The 17,890-nt window shown below is 46.0% G+C and overlaps 1 protein-coding gene across 2 annotated transcripts in view; it reads right to left on the bottom strand.

Moving 5' to 3' along the window:
- Nucleotides 1–8,931: 8,931 nt before the first annotated feature.
- Nucleotides 8,932–17,890, bottom strand: part of LOC140279920 (stromal interaction molecule 1-like) — a 33,773-nt gene continuing 24,814 nt past the window's right edge. The window contains exons 10-14 of one of the 2 annotated variants that reach the window (XM_072375145.1): nucleotides 17,429–17,529; nucleotides 16,968–17,203; nucleotides 15,095–15,181; nucleotides 12,130–12,556; nucleotides 8,932–9,663 (exon numbers count right to left, since the gene is read on the bottom strand). In XM_072375145.1, coding sequence (XP_072231246.1) covers nucleotides 9,186–9,663; nucleotides 12,130–12,556; nucleotides 15,095–15,181; nucleotides 16,968–17,203; nucleotides 17,429–17,529 — 1,329 coding nt within the window. In that variant the 3' untranslated portion in view covers nucleotides 8,932–9,185. The remainder of the gene's footprint in view (nucleotides 9,664–12,129; nucleotides 12,557–15,094; nucleotides 15,182–16,967; nucleotides 17,204–17,428; nucleotides 17,530–17,890) is intronic. The other variant, XM_072375146.1, reaches the window with a different exon arrangement.

Consider the following 17,890-nt stretch of genomic DNA (forward strand, 5'->3'; position numbering starts at 1 on the left):
AGAGGTTTCTTCCTGGTTCTGGTTCTACCAGATGTTTCTTCCTGGTTCTGCCAGAGGTTTCTTCCTGGTTCTGGTTCTGCCAGAGGTTTCTTCCTGAGTCTGGTTCTGCCAGAGGTTTCTTCCTGGTTCTGGTTCTGCCAGAGGTTTCTTCCTGAGTCTGGTTCTGCCAGAGGTTTCTTCCTGAGTCTGGTTCTGCCAGAGGTTTCTTCCTGTTAAAGGGAGTCGTTCCTTTCCACAGTCCCTCAGGCTCAGGACGGGAGATTGGACTGAAGACAAGTTTCGGTCCAATCTGTTGGTTTCCTTAGCTCGGATATTATTTTTTGAATTGGCTCCATATGAATTAATTGGATTATGATTACAATGAATTGAATTCCAATTGGCTTGAATTGGACTATATTACTTAAGTGCCTTGAGATGACGATTGTTGTAATCTGGCGCTCTATAAATTGAATTAAATTGAATTTAATCGAATCGAATCGAATCGAATCGAATCCCTCTGTTCCAGGATGACTTTGAGTTAGTTTCACAGCCTGGTGTGTGTCCTCCTGCAGACATTACAGCCTGCAGCAGCTGTTGGACCCGCTCACGGTCACCTGGCAGCGTCTGGATTACCGCCTCAGCTGGCACCTGTGGGGCGTCCTGCAGGCGCTGCACTACAGCCACCTGAGCGCCTCGCGGCAGGGACTCCTCCACGCCAGCTACGCCGCTCAGCTGGAGAGCGCCGGCCTCTGGCACATGGCCGTCTTCATCCTGCTGCACATCCCCGACCACACGTAGGTTCAGATGTTCCAGAAACCCGACGTTCATGTCTGAGATCTGCAGAAAGTTCACTTCTTTCTGTCCAAACCGTCTGAAACAGGAAGTAAAACTTTCTTTGGAAGGCTGCAGAGCTCCAGATGAGCTGAGAACAGCTTCACCAAAACACTGATGGGTTTAATTTTGGCTGCTTCGGTTCTCAACAAATAGCAGAAAGAACCAAACTGGCAGCTTTAAGTTGAACTTTGCCCTTTGGGGGCAGAGCAGGAGTCACTGGGTGTTTTTATTGAGCTTTAGTTTAATCCTCAGTGTCACAGCTGCACTGCATTCTGGGTAATTCGGGCTCACCGGTTCGTTCTCAGGTTTTTATTTACGCTTAGCGCAGAAGGCGGCCATGTTGGTGTCAGTTAAATGTTGGTTGGACCCCAAAGTTAGAAGAAGCCAAACCGTCTGAAACAGGAAGTAAAACTTTCTTTGGAACCCTGCAAACACCTGGAAGCATGAGTTGTTCCTGTAGCTGAAAATGAAAATAAAACTCAAATATAACAAAGTTATAACAACATTTTATTAAAGAAGGACACATTAAAAAGTGTTTTTATTTCCTGTGGAGCGGCGGTTCATCGAGGCGTCGCTCTGCCTCAAACATCCAGATGTTGTGGTGAACATCTGCCGGTTGAACTCCGCCTCCAAGCTGGTGGTGAACTGTTCAAAAAACATCCAAGTTGGGAAACCTGAATCCTGGGTAAAGAAAGATTTAAGGTATTTCTGTAGTTTCTGTAGAAGCCAAAAGACGATGCAGGCGAACTGTTGCCCGATAATACAGATTAATCTGTGGAAGTGGGTCATTTTCCGGCTCTCACTCTAACACAGACTGAAAGACGTCGACAAGATAAATGAACAGAACAGAAGTCTAAAGACCAGAGATGTGGGGCCATAACAGCGATCATTACAAGCCTCTGGAACTGATCACAGGTGATTGGCAAAGGAAAGCTTTGTGAATATTCAAATTACGGGCCACAAAATATCCAATATCTGGTGATGTCATTGGTTTCTTCCTTATTTATCTTGTAATTAGAGTGATTATGATGTAATAACACCATCTCATGTTGTATTCATGCTTCCACTTTCCGTTTTCTAAGATTTCTATTGAAGGAGGAGAACCACTGATGGAGAATTCCACCAAGAAGGACTCCGTTAAACACGTCTGACTCCAGGAACAAGGCCGGTGAGCTGCTTCAGAGGTCATGACCTCTGACACTTTGTGGAAAAACAGGAAGTGTTGAAGGGACGAGTGTTTAAGAGAGACACCTGCATGACCTCAAAACCATGCAGGTGTCATATTGATAAAAGTAATCAGATTACAGTAATTTTTTAAAAAAGTAATCAGATTACAGTAATTTTATAAAAGTAATCAGACTACAGCAATATTTTAAAAAGTAATCAGATTCCAGTAATAATTTTAAAAGTAATCAGATTACAGTAAATTTTTTAAAATAGTAATCAGATTACAGTAATTTTATAAAAGTAATCAGATTACAGTCATTTTTAAAAAGTAATCAGATTACAGTAATTTTATAAAAGTAATCAGATTACAGTAATTTTTTTAAAATAGTAATCAGATTACAGTAATTTTATAAAAGTAATCAGATTACAGTAATTTTATAAAAGTAATCAGATTACAGTAATATTTTCAAAAGTAATCAGATTACAGTAATGGTTTCGAAAGTAATCAGATTACAGTAATAATTTTAAAAGTAATCAGATTACAGTAATGTTTTCGAAAGTAATCAGATTACAGTAATAATTTTGAAAGTAATCAGATTACAGTAATATTTTCAAAAGTAATTGCCAGGGGTTTCTTCCTGTTAAATTCCAATTGGCTTGAATTGGACTATATTACTTAAGTGCCTTGAGATGACGATTGTTGTAATCTGGCGCTTTATAAATCGAATCGAATCGAATCGAATCGAATCCCTCTGTTCCAGGATGACTTTGAGTTAGTTTCACAGCCTGGTGTGTGTCCTCCTGCAGACATTACAGCCTGCAGCAGCTGTTGGACCCGCTCACGGTCACCTGGCAGCGTCTGGATTACCGCCTCAGCTGGCACCTGTGGGGCGTCCTGCAGGCGCTGCACTACAGCCACCTGAGCGCCTCGCGGCAGGGACTCCTCCACGCCAGCTACGCCGCTCAGCTGGAGAGCGCCGACCTCTGGCACATGGCCATCTTCATCCTGCTGCACATGGTTGTGGTTCTGGTTCTACCAGATGTTTCTTCCTGGTTCTGGTTCTGCCAGAGGTTTCTTCCTGGTTCTGCCAGAGGTTTCTTCCTGAGTCTGGTTCTGCCAGAGGCTTCTTCCTGGTTCTGGTTCTGCCAGAGGTTTCTTCCTGAGTCTGGTTCTGCCAGAGGCTTCTTCCTGGTTCTGGTTCTGCCAGAGGCTTCTTCCTGGTTCTGGTTCTGCCAGAGGTTTCTTCCTGGTTCTGGTTCTGCCAGAGGTTTATTCCTGTTAAAGGGAGTCGTTCCTTTCCACAGTCCCTCAGGCTCAGGACGGGAGATTGGACTGAAGACAAGTTTCGGTCCAATCTGTTGGTTTCATTAGCTGGGATATTATTTTTTGAATTGGCTCCATATGAATTAATTGGATTATGATTACACTGAATTGAATTCCAATTGGCTTGAATTGGAATATATTACTTAAGTGCCTTGATATGACGATTGTTGTAATCTGGCGCTTTATAAATTGAATTAAATTGAATTTAATCGAATCGAATCGAATCGAATCGAATCCCTCTGTTCCAGGATGACTGAAGTCTTCCTGAGTCTGGTTCTGCTAGAGGTTTCTTCCTGGTTCTGGTTCTGCCAGAGGTTTCTTCCTGGTTCTGGTTCTGCCAGAGGTTTCTTCCTGGTACTGGTCCTGCCAGAGGTTTCTTCCTGGTACTGGTTCTGCCAGAGGTTTCTTCCTGGTTCTGGTTCTGCCAGAGGTTTCTTCCTGGTTCTGGTTCTTCCAGAGGTTTCTTCCTGAGTCTGGTTCTGTCAGAGGTTTCTTCCTGGTTCTGCCAGAGGTTTCTTCCTGAGTCTGGTTCTGCCAGAGGTTTCTTCCTGGTTCTGCCAGAGGTTTCTTCCTGAGTCTGGTTCTACCAGATGTTTCTTCCTGGTTCTGGTTCTGCCAGAGGTTTCTTCCTGGTTCTGCCAGAGGTTTCTTCCTGGTTCTGGTTCTGCCAGAGGTTTCTTCCTGGTTCTGCCAGAGGTTTCTTCCTGAGTCTGGTTCTACCAGATGTTTCTTCCTGGTTCTGGTTCTGCCAGAGGTTTCTTCCTGGTTCTGCCAGAGGTTTCTTCCTGGTTCTGGTTCTGCCAGAGGTTTCTTCCTGAGTCTGGTTCTGCCAGAGGTTTCTTCCTGGTTCTGCCAGAGGTTTCTTCCTGAGTCTGGTTCTTCCAGAGGTTTCTTCCTGGTTGTGGTTCTGCCAGAGGTTTCTTCCTGGTTCTGGTTCTTCCAGAGGTTTCTTCCTGAGTCTGGTTCTGTCAGAGGTTTCTTCCTGGTTCTGCCAGAGGTTTCTTCCTGGTTCTGGTTCTGCCAGAGGTTTCTTCCTGGTTCTGCCAGAGGTTTCTTCCTGAGTCTGGTTCTACCAGATGTTTCTTCCTGGTTCTGGTTCTGCCAGAGGTTTCTTCCTGGTTCTGCCAGAGGTTTCTTCCTGGTTCTGGTTCTGCCAGAGGTTTCTTCCTGAGTCTGGTTCTGCCAGAGGTTTCTTCCTGGTTCTGGTTCTGCCAGAGGTTTCTTCCTGGTTCTGGTTCTACCAGATGTTTCTTCCTGGTTCTGCCAGAGGTTTCTTCCTGGTTCTGGTTCTGCCAGAGGTTTCTTCCTGAGTCTGGTTCTGCCAGAGGTTTCATCCTGGTTCTGGTTCTGCCAGAGGTTTCTTCCTGGTTCTGGTTCTGCCAGAGGTTTCTTCCTGAGTCTGGTTCTGCCAGAGGTTTCTTCCTGAGTCTGGTTCTGCCAGAGGTTTCTTCCTGTTAAAGGGAGTCGTTCCTTTCCACAGTCCCTCAGGCTCAGGACGGGAGATTGGACTGAAGACAAGTTTCGGTCCAATCTGTTGGTTTCCTTAGCTAGGATATTAACTTTTGAATTGGCTCCATATGAATTAATTGGATTATGATTACAATGAATTGAATTCCAATTGGCTTGAATTGGACTATATTACTTAAGTGCCTTGAGATGACGATTGTTGTAATCTGGCGCTCTATAAATTGAATTAAATTGAATTTAATCGAATCGAATCGAATCGAATCGAATCCCTCTGTTCCAGGATGACTTTGAGTTAGTTTCACAGCCTGGTGTGTGTCCTCCTGCAGACATTACAGCCTGCAGCAGCTGTTGGACCCGCTCACGGTCACCTGGCAGCGTCTGGATTACCGCCTCAGCTGGCACCTGTGGGGCGTCCTGCAGGCGCTGCACTACAGCCACCTGAGCGCCTCGCGGCAGGGACTCCTCCACGCCAGCTACGCCGCTCAGCTGGAGAGCGCCGGCCTCTGGCACATGGCCGTCTTCATCCTGCTGCACATCCCCGACCACACGTAGGTTCAGATGTTCCAGAAACCCGACGTTCATGTCTGAGATCTGCAGAAAGTTCACTTCTTTCTGTCCAAACCGTCTGAAACAGGAAGTAAAACTTTCTTTGGAAGGCTGCAGAGCTCCAGATGAGCTGAGAACAGCTTCACCAAAACACTGATGGGTTTAATTTTGGCTGCTTCGGTTCTCAACAAATAGCAGAAAGAACCAAACTGGCAGCTTTAAGTTGAACTTTGCCCTTTGGGGGCAGAGCAGGAGTCACTGGGTGTTTTTATTGAGCTTTAGTTTAATCCTCAGTGTCACAGCTGCACTGCATTCTGGGTAATTCGGGCTCACCGGTTCGTTCTCAGGTTTTTATTTACGCTTAGCGCAGAAGGCGGCCATGTTGGTGTCAGTTAAATGTTGGTTGGACCCCAAAGTTAGAAGAAGCCAAACCGTCTGAAACAGGAAGTAAAACTTTCTTTGGAACCCTGCAAACACCTGGAAGCATGAGTTGTTCCTGTAGCTGAAAATGAAAATAAAACTCAAATATAACAAAGTTATAACAACATTTTATTAAAGAAGGACACATTAAAAAGTGTTTTTATTTCCTGTGGAGCGGCGGTTCATCGAGGCGTCGCTCTGCCTCAAACATCCAGATGTTGTGGTGAACATCTGCCGGTTGAACTCCGCCTCCAAGCTGGTGGTGAACTGTTCAAAAAACATCCAAGTTGGGAAACCTGAATCCTGGGTAAAGAAAGATTTAAGGTATTTCTGTAGTTTCTGTAGAAGCCAAAAGACGATGCAGGCGAACTGTTGCCCGATAATACAGATTAATCTGTGGAAGTGGGTCATTTTCCGGCTCTCACTCTAACACAGACTGAAAGACGTCGACAAGATAAATGAACAGAACAGAAGTCTAAAGACCAGAGATGTGGGGCCATAACAGCGATCATTACAAGCCTCTGGAACTGATCACAGGTGATTGGCAAAGGAAAGCTTTGTGAATATTCAAATTACGGGCCACAAAATATCCAATATCTGGTGATGTCATTGGTTTCTTCCTTATTTATCTTGTAATTAGAGTGATTATGATGTAATAACACCATCTCATGTTGTATTCATGCTTCCACTTTCCGTTTTCTAAGATTTCTATTGAAGGAGGAGAACCACTGATGGAGAATTCCACCAAGAAGGACTCCGTTAAACACGTCTGACTCCAGGAACAAGGCCGGTGAGCTGCTTCAGAGGTCATGACCTCTGACACTTTGTGGAAAAACAGGAAGTGTTGAAGGGACGAGTGTTTAAGAGAGACACCTGCATGACCTCAAAACCATGCAGGTGTCATATTGATAAAAGTAATCAGATTACAGTAATTTTTTAAAAAAGTAATCAGATTACAGTAATTTTATAAAAGTAATCAGACTACAGCAATATTTTAAAAAGTAATCAGATTCCAGTAATAATTTTAAAAGTAATCAGATTACAGTAAATTTTTTAAAATAGTAATCAGATTACAGTAATTTTATAAAAGTAATCAGATTACAGTCATTTTTAAAAAGTAATCAGATTACAGTAATTTTATAAAAGTAATCAGATTACAGTAATTTTTTTAAAATAGTAATCAGATTACAGTAATTTTATAAAAGTAATCAGATTACAGTAATTTTATAAAAGTAATCAGATTACAGTAATATTTTCAAAAGTAATCAGATTACAGTAATGGTTTCGAAAGTAATCAGATTACAGTAATAATTTTAAAAGTAATCAGATTACAGTAATGTTTTCGAAAGTAATCAGATTACAGTAATAATTTTGAAAGTAATCAGATTACAGTAATATTTTCAAAAGTAATTGCCAGGGGTTTCTTCCTGTTAAATTCCAATTGGCTTGAATTGGACTATATTACTTAAGTGCCTTGAGATGACGATTGTTGTAATCTGGCGCTTTATAAATCGAATCGAATCGAATCGAATCGAATCCCTCTGTTCCAGGATGACTTTGAGTTAGTTTCACAGCCTGGTGTGTGTCCTCCTGCAGACATTACAGCCTGCAGCAGCTGTTGGACCCGCTCACGGTCACCTGGCAGCGTCTGGATTACCGCCTCAGCTGGCACCTGTGGGGCGTCCTGCAGGCGCTGCACTACAGCCACCTGAGTAATCAGATTACAGTGATATTTTTAAAAGTAATCAGATTACAGTAATATTAATAAAAGTAATCAGATTACAGTAATATTTTTAAAAGTAATCAGATTACAGTAATATTTTCAAAAGTGATCAGATTACAGTAATATTTATAAAAGTAATCAGATTACAGTCATATTTTCAAAAGTAATCAGATTACAGTAATATTTTCAAAAGTGATCAGATTACAGTAATATTTATAAAAGTAATCAGATTACAGTCATATTTATAAAAGTAATCAGATTACAGTAATATTTTCAAGTCAGTTTCGTCAGTTTCAGTGAAAAAGTGCCAAGAAAGCAGCTCAAACCAGCAGAGTCGTACCTCAGAGGCTCAATAAGCTGCTCTGGGACTCATAGGTTCAGGTCCTGTGAGCTGCTTAAAGAGTTTAAATGTCTTCAGGTTTCAGAGGCCAGAGGAAAGAGTGGAAAGCTTTAAGGTGGAAAGTCTCTGATTTAATGGCTCAAACTGAGCAGCTTTTAGTTTGTGAAGATGAGGGATCAAAGCTCTTAAAGGAAGAAACTCTGCAGCTCAGCATCCGAACAGAAGGATGGAAGCAGCTCAGAAAGGAGGCTGAAGCTGTGGTTTGGTGGTTCAGGCGGATATGGAGCAGCTTCTGGAAGCAGAGGGAGGGGTTCAGCTCCTGGGGATGGCTTTTATAGAAGGAAGCAGGTTGTTCAGCTCAGAGTCGGCTGGGCTTTTAGAAGCCAAAATAAAAAGAGAAACTTTAGGATTCAACCTTTCAGTGAGGAGCTGAACAGCTCAGGCTGTTGGGTGAAAGCTTTGAGCCTCTGAGACGTGGAAACTATGATCTCAGGACTTTTAAAGTTCAGCAAAGATGCTCAGAAAGAGTAGCTCAGGATGATGGGATGCTGCCTGGAGTTGGACTCATCAGGGGTTCAATTCCCTCAGACGGTCTGTGGACTTCCAGCTTTCATTCTTTAAGGAATCTAATCATCATTTCTTTCAGGGACAGAGGCCAACAATCACAGTAAGGTTTGTGTGATGCTGCTGAAGGGCAGATAGCTCAGACTGATAAAACAGGAGCTGCTGTTTGGGAGAGTTTAGGATCAAACCCCACAGCTGCAGAGATGGACTTCAACTTTGAAGGCTCTGAGAATTTTACAGTTCAACAGCTGGAATGAAAACTTAAAAACGCTCCAGAACAGCTCCAGAAGCTGAGAGGTCTCCTGATGGAGATGTTGGTGACCACCAGCTGCCGGGGGAGGAGACCCTGGTTCTAACTCTTCCACGAGGAACAGATGGTTTTCACCTTGTTCTGATATGTTTAACCTTATAACTAAAAGAGGGTGTACTTTCTTTTTCCTCTGTATATTCATACATATAAAGATAAGAAATCATTAAAAAACACCATAAAATAAAGTAATGTACGAAGAGTTAAGAATAAACCAATGAGAAATAACTTCTTAAATGTTTTATTAACTTTCCAACATGTGTTTATACTTTACATTTTTTTCCTTATCATTTCTTCCTGACACAGTGTTTTTCTCTCTGAGGAACCTTACATTGCTGGACTGTCACTGGTGTGTTTCTATGCTTTAACTCTTTCATAAATAGTTCAGTTCGGTGCTTCACAACCTGAGGCTTAAACTTTAAGGACGTTCTTCCTCGGTTTGTGTCTCTGTTGAACAGAAAGGATGAAAGCTGAGGCGTGATGAAGCAGATGAAGCAGGGTCGGTCTCAGACCTTCACTGGCGTCCCGGCTTCTTCTTGAAGATCTTATTGAAGGCGTTCCTCCTGCGGCTGCCGGACGGTTCGCTCTCCTCCACGCCCTCCTCCTCCGCGGGGCTCCTGCTGGTCGGCGGCTGGACGCCCGCCGCTCGGCCGCTGCCGGACGAGCTGGACGAGGCAGATGAGGAGATGACCGGCCCGTCTGTTGTTGATGTGATGAAGAGGGACCGGGTGGAGCAGGCGGAGGCGAGGGCACCGGTGGAGCTGCCTCTCAGCTCACCGAGGCTGGAACTCTTCTCCAGGCCGCCGCCTCCTGCTCCTTCTCCTTCTCCTGCTCTTCCTCTTCCTCGTCCTCCTCCACAGAAGCCGGAGCCCGGACCCTGCAGGGGGTGGAGCCTGGATGGCAGGAGGTGTGGCTTTGAGCCGTACAGGCCTCTTGATTCCAGGTGAGACAGCGGGAGGGCGGAGTCAGAGTCTGAGCGGCTCATGATGTTCCTGAGAAAAAGGAAGAGAAAGTTTGTTAATCTGTGTCTTCTGGTTCTGCTCAGGTCAAACCATGTTCGGATCGAACGGGTTCTGCTCAGGTCAAACCAGGTTCTGCTGAGGTCAAACCATGTTTGGATCAAACAGGTTCTGCTGAGGTCAAACCAGGTTCTGCTGAGGTCAAACCAGGTTCGGATCGAACAGGTTCTGCTCAGGTCAAACCAGGTTGGGATCGAACAGGTTCTGCTCGGGTCAAACCATGTTTGGATCGAACAGGTTCTGCTCAGGTCAAACCAGGTTCTGCTGAGGTCAAACCATGTTTGGATCGAACAGGTTCTGCTCGGGTCAAACCACGTTTGGATCGAACAGGTTCTGCTCGGGTCAAACCACGTTCGGATCGAACAGGTTCTGCTGAGGTCAAACCACGTTCGGATCGAACAGGTTCTGCTCGGGTCAAACCACGTTCGGATCGAACAGGTTCTGCTCAGGTCAAACCACGTTCGGATCGAACAGGTTCTGCTGAGGTCAAACCACGTTTGGATCGAACAGGTTCTGCTCGGGTCAAACCACGTTTGGATCGAACAGGTTCTGCTCGGGTCAAACCACGTTCGGATCGAACAGGTTCTGCTCGGGTCAAACCACGTTCGGATCGAACAGGTTCTGCTCGGGTCAAACCACGTTCGGATCGAACAGGTTCTGCTCGGGTCAAACCACGTTTGGATCGAACAGGTTCTGCTCGGGTCAAACCAGGTTCTGCTGAGGTCAAACCATGTTTGGATCGAACAGGTTCTGCTGAGGTCAAACCATGTTTGGATCGAACAGGTTCTGCTCAGGTCAAACCACGTTCGGATCGAACGGGTTCTGCTCAGGTCAAACCAGGTTCTGCTGAGGTCAAACCATGTTTGGATCGAACAGGTTCTGCTCAGGTCAAACCATGTTTGGATCTAACAGGTTCTGCTCAGGTCAAACCACGTTCGGATCGAACGGGTTCTGCTCAGGTCAAACCAGGTTCTGCTGAGGTCAAACCATGTTTGGATCGAACAGGTTCTGCTCAGGTCAAACCAGGTTCTGCTGAGGTTAAACCATGTTTGGATCGAACAGGTTCTGCTCGGGTCAAACCACGTTTGGATCGAACAGGTTCTGCTCGGGTCAAACCACGTTCGGATCGAACAGGTTCTGCTCGGGTCAAACCACGTTTGGATCGAACAGGTTCTGCTCGGGTCAAACCACGTTTGGATCGAACAGGTTCTGCTCAGGTCAAACCAGGTTCTGCTGAGGTCAAACCATGTTTGGATCGAACAGGTTCTGCTGAGGTCAAACCATGTTTGGATCGAACAGGTTCTGCTCAGGTCAAACCACGTTCGGATCGAACGGGTTCTGCTCAGGTCAAACCAGGTTCTGCTGAGGTCAAACCATGTTTGGATCGAACAGGTTCTGCTCAGGTCAAACCACGTTTGGATCGAACAGGTTCTGCTGAGGTCAAACCATGTTCGGATCGAACAGGTTCTGGCTGAGGTCAAACCAGGTTCTGCTCAGGTCAAACCATGTTCGGATCGAACAGGTTCTGCTCGGGTCAAACCATGTTTGGATCGAACAGGTTCTGCTCAGGTCAAACCATGTTCGGATCGAACAGGTTCTGGTCAGGTCAAACCATGTTTGGATCAAACAGGTTCTGCTCAGGTAAAACCAGGTTTGGATCGAACGGGTTCTGCTCAGGTCAAACCAGGTTCTGCTCAGGTCAAACCAGGTTCTGCTGAGGTCAAACCACGTTTGGATCGAACAGGTTCTGCTCGGGTCAAACCACGTTTGGATCGAACAGGTTCTGCTCGGGTCAAACCAGGTTCTGCTGAGGTCAAACCACGTTTGGATCGAACAGGTTCTGCTGAGGTCAAACCACGTTTGGATCGAACAGGTTCTGCTGAGGTCAAACCACGTTCGGATCGAACAGGTTCTGCTCGGGTCAAACCAGGTTCGGATCGAACAGGTTCTGCTCGGGTCAAACCACGTTCGGATCGAACAGGTTCTGCTCAGGAGAGGATTTATCTCCAAACACCTGCAGCGATGGACGCCTGTGATTGGTCGGCCACTCGCTCGTGTCACAGCTGATGTTTGCTTTTTATCAGCTTTGTCATCACTGAGCAGCGACACGATTCGCCTGCTTCATGCTACATGCTTCATGCTACATGCTACATGCTTCATGCTACATGGTACAAGCTACATGCTACATGCTACACGCTACATGCTACATGCTTCATGCTACATGCTTCATGCTTCATGCTGCATGCTACAAGCTGCATGCTACATGCTTCATGCTTCATGCTACATGCTACATGCTACATGCTACACGCTACAGAAAATTTTGTCGTGGAACTTTAAATCCACAAATGTATATAGTTTAAATGATCAATTATTTTGAAGGTTTAGTTTTTGAAAGAATGATCATTGGTTAGTGGTCAGTTTGTTCGCAGAGGAAGATACCCGAAGCTGCCCGAGCGACAGCGATGCCTCTGGCTCGCCACAGCGCCCCCTGCAGCTGGGAGGTCGGACGCCTCCTCCGGAGAGTGGAAGCAGGAAGAACGGAGGAGCAGGGCAGAGAAAGGATCAGCGCAGGGAGAGGAGGAGGAGGAAGGGTTGTGGGGACAGAAAGAGAGGATGCTGGGGGAAGGAGGGGAGGCGGGGCCAATAGAGGGGTGAGACAGGGAGGCGGAGAGAGGTGGAGGAGGCACTGGGAGGAACTCCAGCTGGCCAATGGAGCGGCTGCGATTCTGCCGGCCGCTCGGAGGACGGGACGCTGTGAACGGATCTCGCCCTTCCTGATGTAAGCCCCGCCCCTCAACCAACCTCTGAGAGCTGAAAGCCAGCGCGGGGTCTCCTATCCTCTGTCGCAGGGGCATCAGACTCTGAGCTGCAGGGAAAAACAAAAAGACAAAAAAGTCACAAAGAAGAAAAAACTTTTCAAAGCAGTTGAACAATCAAGTTTGTCTGAAGTTTTCCAACTGAGACGCAGCAAAAAGCAGAAGAAGACCCAAGTTTTCACTTCATTTTACTGTAGTGTACCAGAGTCCAGATCCAGAGACCAGATCCAGAGTCCAGATCCAGAGTCCAGATCCAGATCCAGATCCGGATCCAGATCCAGATCCAGAGACCAGATCCAGATCCAGATCCAGAAACCAGATCCAGAGTCCGGATCCAGATCCAGAGACCAGATCCAGATCCAGATCCAGAGACCAGATCCAGATCCAGATCCAGAGTCCAGATCCAGAGACCAGATCCAGAGACCAGATCCAGATCCAGATCCAGAGTCCAGATCCAGATCCAGATCCAGATCCAGATCCAGAGTCCAGATCCAGAGTCCAGATCCAGAGACCAGATCCAGAGTCCGGATCCAGATCCAGAGACCAGATCCAGATCCAGAGACCAGATCCAGATCCAGAGTCCAGATCCAGAGTCCAGATCCAGAGACAGAGTCCAGATCCAGAGTCCAGATCCAGAGTCCAGATCCAGAGACCAGATCCAGAGACCAGATCCAGATCCAGATCCAGAGTCCAGATCCAGAGTCCAGATCCAGAGACCAGATCCAGATCCAGAGACCAGATCCAGAGACCAGAGACAGAGTCCAGATCCAGAGTCCAGATCCAGAGACCAGATCCAGAGTCCAGATCCAGAGACCAGATCCATCCAGAGTCCGGATCCAGAGACCAGATCCAGAGTCCAGATCCAGAGACCAGATCCAGATCCAGATCCAGAGACCAGATCCAGAGACCAGATCCAGATCCAGATCCAGATCCAGAGTCCAGATCCAGAGACCAGATCCAGATCCAGAGACCAGATCCAGAGTCCAGATCCAGAGTCCAGATACAGAGACCAGATCCAGAGACCAGATCCAGAGTCCAGATCCAGAGTCCAGATCCAGAGTCCAGAGTCCAGATCCAGAGTTCAGATCCAGATCCAGATCCAGAGACCAGATCCAGATCCAGAGTCCAGATCCAGAGTCCAGATCCAGAGACCAGATCCAGAGACCAGATCCAGAGACCAGATCCAGAGTCCAGATCCAGATCCAGAGTCCAGATCCAGAGTCCAGATCCAGAGTCCAGATCCAGAGTCCAGATCCAGATCCAGAGACCAGATCCAGAGACCAGATCCAGAGACCAGATCCAGAGTCCAGATCCAGAGTCCAGATCCAGAGTCCAGATACAGAGACCAGATCCAGAGACCAGATCCAAATCCAGATTCCAGATCCAGATCCAGATCCAGAGACCAGATCCAGAGTCCAGATCCAGAGACCAGATCCAGATCCAGATCCAGATCCAGAGTCCAGATCCAGAGACCAGATCCAGAGTCCAGATACAGAGACCAGATCCAGAGACCAGATCCAAATCCAGATTCCAGATCCAGATCCAGATCCAGAGACCAGATCCAGAGTCCAGATCCAGAGTCCAGATCCAGATCCAGAGACCAGAGACCAGATCCAGAGACCAGATCCAGAGACCAGATCCAGATCCAGAGTCAAGATCCAGATCCAGAGACCAGATCCAGAGACCAGATCCAGAGTCCAGATCCAGATCCAGAGTCCAGATGCAGAGTCCAGATCCAGAGTCCAGAGTCCAGATCCAGATCCAGAGACCAGATCCAGAGTCCAGATCCAGATCCAGAGTCCAGAGACCAGATCCAGATCCAGAGTCCAGATCCAGAGTCCAGATCCAGATCCAGATCCAGAGACCAGATCCAGATCCAGATCCAGAGACCAGATCCAGAGACCAGATCCAGAGATTTTCTGAAGCTCTTTCACAGTTTTTCTTTGGACATTTTCTGCTTTTTCCCCTCATCTTCAGTCCTTGTTCCTGAGCATTTTCAGAGGTTTTTTCTTTGTTCAGCCACTTAACTCTGACCTTTGACCCATTCAGGCAGAAAAAAGGCTCCTAACTCAAGGGATGAACCAGTGTTGTGTCGACACAGAACAGACAACTTAGCAAAGAAGCCATTTCAAACTTTACCTTTTGCCTCTGTCGAATATAATATAGAAATATACATTAAAATAATAAATCCCATGAAGCAATTTAAATACTTCACTTGATAAAAAATATTTTAATAACTTTATTTTAGACTATTATAGATTATTTTGACTTTTCAATTAAACTGAATGAATTTAATCTAATAAATTGATCTAATTTCAACATTAAATTTATTTTACATTTAATGCGGTTATTGCTGAAAAAGTAATTGTTTCAGAAATACTTTAGAAAACTTCAAGCTTTGTCTCTAAATGATCAAATGTTTGTGTATAAAGTTATTTTGTCTTTAAATATCGAGGTTTAACCGGCGTCCTGTTGTGGATTTACAGCTGAATCTGAGTCTGAGCTTCTTGAAGATCAATCAAAACGATTACATCATCTTATTAATTATGAACCAATCAGAGAGGGGGAGGCTGAAAAGGGGAGCCAACCTGATTGTTTCCACGGTGACTGGGTGTCCATGATGCCACTCAGGGGCCACAGGTCGCTCACTCGCCGGTCCATCTGCCACGCCGCGTCTGCAGGGATCCAATCAGGAGAAGGAGGCCGAGAAAAGAGGACCAATCAGAGGAGGGGGAGGAGACAGTGGGCGGGGCACAGGTCAGACGAAGCTCCTCCTTTTCTGCTCAAATGTTTTCATATAAAACTGACTCAGTGCTGTCAGATCCTCACAGAGAGTTTGAAACAGGGATTATTGATTATTGATCACATCATCCACAGCTTCTAAGAGTCAACAGAGAACGAGAAGTTTTCTCCAGAAGGAGTTTAGAAAGTACGAAAGATGCAGCGAATCGGTTTGAACTCAACATATTGATTCATGTTCCGTCTCATCAGCTTCGTTTCATCTGTTAAAAAACATCCAGTTTCACACAGATGTTCAGAGGAGCTCCAGTTTGTTTAAAACCATGTTCCTCAGAGAAAGACTGGAAGGGATCTGCATATTTCTGCCTCTACAGAGCAGAATATCATTAAAGCATTCAGGGAATCTGGAGGAGTTTCAGTGTAAAGGACCAGGGAGCAAAACCATATATTACATATATATGGAAAACCACATTCTGCCACAGTCCAAAGGCCTGGCTGAGGAAGAAGAGGTACGGGTGCTGGACTGGCTGCCTGCAGTCCTGACCTGTCCCCAGCAGAGAAACAACCACCCCCCCGCCCTGCTGCACACCTTAAGACCTGTTTAAGGAGGAATGGGACAAAATAACAGCTGGAACTCTGCATCACCTGGTTTCCTCAGAGTCAGAGCGGCTTTAAGTGTTGGCAGAAGGAAACAAAGTGGGAAAAGATTCACTGACTTTATGGGATGCTGCAGGTCTGAGGTGTAGAAATGATGTTTGTTACCAGATTAAATGAAGCTGATGAGTTATAGTATAGCTGAACAGGAAACATGTTTCACCTTTCTAGCTGAACGGTTCCGTTCTGTAACTCAGACAACCTGCAGCTGTGTTTAAGGTGTGTTTCCAACACAGCACCGGTCCTCTCCTCACTCTCGCTGTGTTAGCGTTACATTATCGGCATGTTTCTGATACAGATGGAGGTCTCCAGGTTCTGTTTAATGAGGTTAATATATCCAAAATGTTTAAACGCAGTAATTAACGGTTCACATGCATTACTACGAGTTACGCTGTGCACATCTCCGGCTTGGTCCATTACTGCTGATGAGAAAGCATTGTGTGCTAGCATCTGCTGCTAACTTACAGCTAACTGCTAGCTTACAGCCAACTGCTGACTTACTGCTAACTTAAAGCTAACAGCTAACTTACAGCTAACTGCTAACTTACAGCTAACTGCTAGCTTACAGCTAACTGCTAGCTTACAGCTAGCTGCTAACTTACAGCTAACTGCTAACTCACAGCTACATGCTAACTCACAGCTAACTGCTAACCTGTTTCCCTCTGGGATCAGTAACTATCTGTATCTACAGAGCTGGAGTGTTTCTGACTGCAGGAACAGCTTCATTCTGTCTGTGTTTCTGCATTAAATCAGCAGCAGCTGTCCAGATGTTCATGAGGTAACGCAGGTAAACACACGCAGAGTCGCTGAACTGTCTTTTAAGTTTAAAACATATTGATGAACCATGAAGTTAATTCACATAAAGTGTTTGTCTCCCTGAACATGTGTTGAGTCGTGAGTCTCACATGAAGCTTCAAGGTTTCCTGTTACTGTAAAGCAATAGGAGGAGGGCTGGAAGATGGTTTTTATAAACCATAGGAAGAAACAACAGGGAACACTGCTGCTCAGACCGAATCAGAGGAATGAAACAGAGCAGCCTGAACATTACCACCGCTGAGGGAGACTTACACTGCAGCGTCCCAGGAGACAGGATGTCCTCGTCCATGTCATCCAGGTCGTCCGAGAGGAGGAGGTGCTGAGGGGTTGGAGGTTTCAGGCCCAGGAAGGACGGGTCCAGGTTCAGAGCAGCTGCCAGTGCTCCCAGACCCGGATTGTTAACCAGACAGAACCCCGTCAGAGACTCGATCTGCTGCCAGCGGGTGAGTTTCTCCCGCAGGGCCGCGGTCACCTCAGCGAGGGCCTGTCTGAGGGGGGAGGTGTGTTAATGCAAGGCTGAAAACACAGTTTCACCTCACGGAAACCATCGTCTCAGCGCAACGGCTCAAATACGTCCTGTTCAGGACGGCTGTTCGGGCTGATTCCACCCGGGAAGCTTCTGTTTCCCATGACTGTGTGAGACCCAGAAACATGGAGACCAACCAAAGCTTTGCTGCCTGAGCTGGAAGGAGCTCTGAGGGAAAGCTACTCACTTGGCAGAGAGGATCTTATGGTCGACGTCATCCAGCGACGAGCTGTGAGCCACGTGGAACGTCCCGAACAGGGAGCTCCTCTTCTTTTTGATTTTCTCCGCCTGAAACACCACCAACAGCTGTGATGAGAACTAACAGCAGAGATTAGCTCGTCTTCCTGTTAGACTCGGACGCCTGTTTTCTGTTTGAAACCTTGGTTGGATAAAGTTTAACTCGTGTGGACTGGAATCGCTGCTAAAGCAGAATGTTTGGCATCATAATGTGTTGATGAATCGAACTTTGACGATGGTTAATATCGTGGTTAATATTCCTGTTATATTAGTGTACCGTTCTCATTATTCTGGTTCTTACTATTTAATAATCACGATAAGACCAGAAACGCTCTTTTAAACACGTTTGCAGTGTTTTAAACCTTCTCGGGACTCTTCACTCTTCTGGAAACGTCCCTAAACTCGGATGCTC

Source organism: Leuresthes tenuis, unplaced genomic scaffold (assembly GCF_036924035.1).
Source record: "Leuresthes tenuis unplaced genomic scaffold, fLeuTen1.0.hap1 SCAF_21, whole genome shotgun sequence".
Classification (NCBI taxonomy): Eukaryota; Metazoa; Chordata; class Actinopteri; order Atheriniformes; family Atherinopsidae; genus Leuresthes; species Leuresthes tenuis.